This window comes from Symsagittifera roscoffensis, chromosome 10 (assembly GCF_963678635.1).
Source record: "Symsagittifera roscoffensis chromosome 10, txSymRosc1.1, whole genome shotgun sequence".
NCBI classification, from domain to species: Eukaryota; Metazoa; Xenacoelomorpha; order Acoela; family Convolutidae; genus Symsagittifera; species Symsagittifera roscoffensis.
The window spans coordinates 20,892,175-20,897,215 of NC_087071.1; the positions used below are offsets into that span (position 1 = coordinate 20,892,175).

A 5,041-nucleotide genomic window follows, 5' to 3' on the forward strand; every position below is an offset into this window, starting at 1 on the left:
CTGATCAAATTTTACCGAAAAATAATTTTGATTTTCCCGGAAACCGACCCAGAAAATGCATAATAAAAAGGAACCATGAGTCTGGATGATGTTAAGATTCAAAATTAAAGCATTAGGACTCTTTCTTAAATTGGTAAATTTTGCTTGCCGTGAAAATATCTGGTTTCCGATTTTCAGACGCCTGATTTTGCAAGTTTCAAAATTTCGTGTATTTTCCTATTTTGAGACAAATATTAATGATTTTTTTTGCAGGAATGGAACCCACTCGAAATCAGCACTGTAATTTACATGTGACAAAAATATAGCTTTGAGAGTGTTTAACTTGTTTTAACATAAAACTCAAGTGAGTCTATCGATAAATTGTTGTCAAAAAAGATTTTGAACGAAAGATGAATTAATCAGAAGCTTCATTAATTTATCTCACGAAGTCAGGCACCAATTCAAATAAATTTGCACATATTTTTAAATTTAAACTGCCTTTTTCTTTACATAACATAAAAAATTATTCTGCAACAGAAGATATTTTCAACAATAACGGTACTGCTTTAGCGCTTTCTACTAAAATTTTACATCCAGATTAAAATTAGGTATTTTCCTCATAAACAGCAAGTTTTAAAGCAAAAGGTCAATTCCATAAAACCTATTGAATTCTTCAATATCTGAAAGAGTTGGGCATTGTAAGCATTCATCGGCGGATAAACTTTTGAAAATGAATTAAACAATGATACGATGACATATTGCTCGTATATTAACAATATAATTTGTTCATTGGGTTCGCAGCTCATTAAACCACCCATAACCTGAGCAACCCCCTCCTCCCGCCCCACCAGCAAACTTCCCCACTTAATCATTTCGTCAAGAAATCAAAAACTATATTTAATTTGCAAGCGCATTTATCTGTAAAAACAAATGCATTCCCATTACCAATTCGCATAACACATTTAGCCTTAGCTGCCATTAGGAAAACGAGCGTTCAAGATTTTGAGAGCAAGATAATTTACCAACGTAAGCAAAATCGATCTTTGAGTTTCTTAACCACTGTAAGTCAAGTCCATTTTTCAGGGTATAGTTTCTCCTTTTACACTTATCCTTTGATGCTGCTTTTGTGTATGTTGTTGTTCCTTTTGTTTACTTTCCTCCGCCCCACCAGCCTCTGAAGTACCCACCCAATCCTCCTTTATTCTGACTAGACGCATTGACTTTCTCCTGAACTGCTGTCGGCAAACTCAAATGATTCGACGCAATGTCAAAGAACAAAGGCTTCGCAGGCACTGCAACATATTCGGGAGGCATACTTGTTATTTTCAGATTTTTCAAGCTAGCTGGTGATAATTTAACCCACTGGTTTAGGTTTTTGTCAAGCGGCTGCGTTGTAGATGCGTTCGAAACTGCTGAACTCGACCCTTGCGGAGGAATTTCTTTTGCAAATTGATTCGATATACACAACGTATACGCACTATAAATCTCAGTATCAATACACGCGAGTAAATCATGTACCAATAGCTCAATAAGAGTCCCGTCCATTTCTGGAGCATTTAAACTTTTTAAGTCCACAGAATTTGCTAAATCTTTCGACCTACTAAAGAGTGATAACGAACTTTTCCATTCATTTTGCGCACTATAGCACCTCGCTAGCTCGTATATGCTAAACGCCGAAAACGCTGATTGTTGCATCCGCAAACTCTTCTCGAAGCTATCGAAGCTTCCGAACGACTGTACGTATTCTATACTAAGAATTTCGTCTATGAACTCCGAACACGACTCGAAGAACTTCAGGAATGTTTGGGGTTTCAGTCTTTTCGCGGCTTCGCCAAAAAGACTTTTCCCTGATTCTTTTGACACCAAGTTGTAGAGAAATAGCAGATTCTTTTGCACACTATTGGCTAGTTTGATGAATGTTACGTAACCCAGAAGGAACATGATTGGGTTTTCAACCGATGTAGTTCCGTTGGGCTTCGAAACTGAGTCGCCTTTGTAGTCTTTTTGTTGTTTCACTTCAGCTTTCAACTTAGCTTGAACTTGACGAGTCTCATCTAAATATGAAACATTTTAACAGCACATACTTATTAATCAGAAATGATTAAATTTAGTTATATTGATATAAATTCTAAAAGTAAGACCATCCTACGAGAAAAAGAGCATTAATAAAAATATGTTCAGCTCTAAGTGCAGAATCGCTGTTGTACCCATGATTAACATCTATTTGCAATTTTGGTAACTTTTCTGGGCAGCAAAAAGGTAGCCTCTGCCTGTAAAAACAACCACGAATCATTTTACTACGCCTTCAATAACTGAGAGGCAGAGAATTTAGTCGCCGCCTCCCAAGAAAGTGAGCATGCTTTTTAGATTTTTCCAAGTTAAACCATTTTTAGAAATCGACAAAAATAGGATATACCAACTTTTGATTAAAACTTTATGAGTCGAAATATATACTCAAACCCTCATCTTTTTAAAATCATTAAAAACGACTAACCCAGCAAACTATCCAACAGCCCAATCTTTGCCTCATCATTCAGGGCCTTGCTTATCTCCTGTTTGTAATTTCCGATCGAAGTCAAGAACGTACTCCAAAACGGGAGCTTAACTTGCACCGTTTGACCTAACCATGCAAAACTCGTCGCTTTGACGTCGCCTTCGTTCACAACGTTACTTTTCGACATCATTTTCAATTTATCTTCAAAGTCCAGCTCTAACTCTGTAACTGTAGTTGGATTTTCGTCCAAAGATTCGCCCAAATTGTACGCACAGAAGTTGATCAAAGGCTTCACCTCGGAAATTTGTGCGTCATAAGCCTCACGTTTTTCCTCAGTCACGAGTTCTTTAATTCGCTCATACAAAGCGAGCGCACTTTTGAAACTCTTCAGCGCGTCCGACCAATTTCGTTTATTCTGGGCTAGAACTCCCAACATGTACTCATGATAAGCTTTCGCTTCGATCGAAGTCCGCGCATCCACTTTGCATTTTCCACCTTCTGCAGAGCATATTCTGAGCAGCACTCCTGATATTTCGCACGCGTGCATTAGTTTGCGCATTGAATGGTGCACTCGACGGGGTTCCAGTTCGGATTCGTCTTTCAGTTGCATGGCATGAGCCCAGGCGCGTTCTGCGTTCAACAGCAGGATCTCCAGGTACCTCAGGTCCCTATGAAACAAAACTTCCATCTTTAAGTAAGTTTAAGTAGGTATAAGTGTGTAACTAAGTATAAGTTTATGATTACATTTTAAAACAAAGAGTCCACACATAAGAAAGATAAAAAAGGATCTGTTCTTCTTTTTCTTCATTTAAGTCTAAATTTTTAATGAGTTTATTGTTGTAGAATTATTTTAGAATTCAAACCACGGCTGAAAGAGCTTTAATATAATACCACACGTGATCCCCTTCCACTTACCAGCTTTTTTGAGGTAGTCAAAATCGACTGAAAAACCAGCGCTGTAGTCCCTCTCACTTCGTGAAGTGATCGGGACAAAAAATATCGTCGAAGACATATAAAAAATGTTCTTGTTAAAACGCCGTGTTCATTGCTCAGGAACAGATATACTATAGCTAGTCTTACTGAAAGTAACTAAATCATCATGGGCTGAAAACAAAATTCCCATCATACACTTTCGGGGACCGACCTTTTATCAGACCGAATTTTTACCAGAAAAGTTATAACATGGACCTTTTACCAGACTCGATAAACAAATTTGATTGACAGATGTAATGACGCCGTTTAGTCTGGTTAAAGACAATAATTTCGCGGTTTTTCACCGAAGTTTTGTTTGTTCTAACCGCTTCCTTTTCTAATGGTTACATGTCAGTATTTAGACAGCCGCGTATTCATACTGGTCAGTATTTAGACAAATACTGTTTCAACCAATCAGAATCGAGACAAAGAAGAAATTAATAAATAATTATTATTTATTTTGGATTATTTATGTTTTTTCTCGATTCTGATTGGTTCATACAGTATTTGTCTAAATACTGACCAGTATGAATACGCGGCTGTCTAAATACTGGCTGCACTCCTTTTCTAATCTTCCACTAATTTAAACTAATCTTAATTAAATTATTGCATTGTGATCTGGTAAACGGTCGGTATGGTAAAAGGCCAATCGCCAACAATTTCATAGCATGGAACGCCAAAGCAATTTTAGTATCAATATCGCAAGTGTCACTCACTTGATATTGTCTTCGTTCACCTGTCGCTTCTGGAAATGCTTCTTGTGACTCGACTGTGTGAACTTCAGAGCCTTCCTTATATGTTTCAGCCTCCGCGAACAGTATCCTCTATACCTAAAACAGTTTTAAAAATGGTTCACCTCATGATCAAATAGTCAAATCTCCAAATTAATTTGTTCTCGTATTATGTTTTATATCACCGGAGATGATTGCATTAAAACAACAGACGAGAACAAAATAATTTCGCAAGAAAAAATAACTTCACGATAATAATTAGGGAAACGACTTTCTCATTTAGCACCACTTACAAAAAAAAATCAAGCCCCCAAAAGACTCAATATTATTTGCACTAGTTGCTCAATTTTTCTTGCAGCAATTTAGCTTGTTTTTTTTTCGAACCTGAAGAAATCTTGGTGACGTAATCCATGCTTCATATGGTACTCATGAACCACAGTTTGAATTGGCAGAGATAGTTTCTTGGAACCCGTGTTGTGCTGGTGGCTTGCAGCTGCTTTCGGGTGCGATTCGCCAGCGGTTCCGTTAGGAATAGTGGCAGATTCTTTTTCAAGGGTAGCCATTTTAACCTGAAAAAAAAACATTATAATCAAAAGCATTTGTATAGACACCATCATGTAAATAACTCCTGGCTTATAGTTCTTGGAAACCCGTTATAAATTGAAAATTTGTACATATTCATCTGAGCAGATCAAAGACTAGAGTTCAATAAAAGAGTGGTTCTAGGATCATTGGAACGGAGGTTAATTGTCAAAAACTAATTCTGCTGATATTTTTTTTACTCTCAATAAATCCGCCCCAGGACTTACAAACAAGCGGCTTTGATTGAATGTTTGATGTTCGCCCCGTTGATTCTGTTTAGCAA

At 37.2% G+C, this 5,041-nt stretch overlaps 1 protein-coding gene across 1 annotated transcript; it reads right to left on the bottom strand.

Moving 5' to 3' along the window:
- Positions 1-376: 376 nt before the first annotated feature.
- LOC134855474 (signal recognition particle subunit SRP68-like) lies at positions 377-4,741 on the bottom strand. The gene is made up of 4 exons (XM_063872007.1): positions 4,561-4,741; positions 4,162-4,275; positions 2,474-3,141; positions 377-2,033 (listed from the first exon to the last, which is right to left on the bottom strand). The coding sequence occupies exons 1-4, from the start codon at positions 4,737-4,739 to the stop codon at positions 1,129-1,131; spliced, it is 1,866 nt and encodes a 621-aa protein (XP_063728077.1). The 5' UTR covers positions 4,740-4,741; the 3' UTR covers positions 377-1,128.
- Between the last annotated feature and the right edge of the window lie 300 nt (positions 4,742-5,041).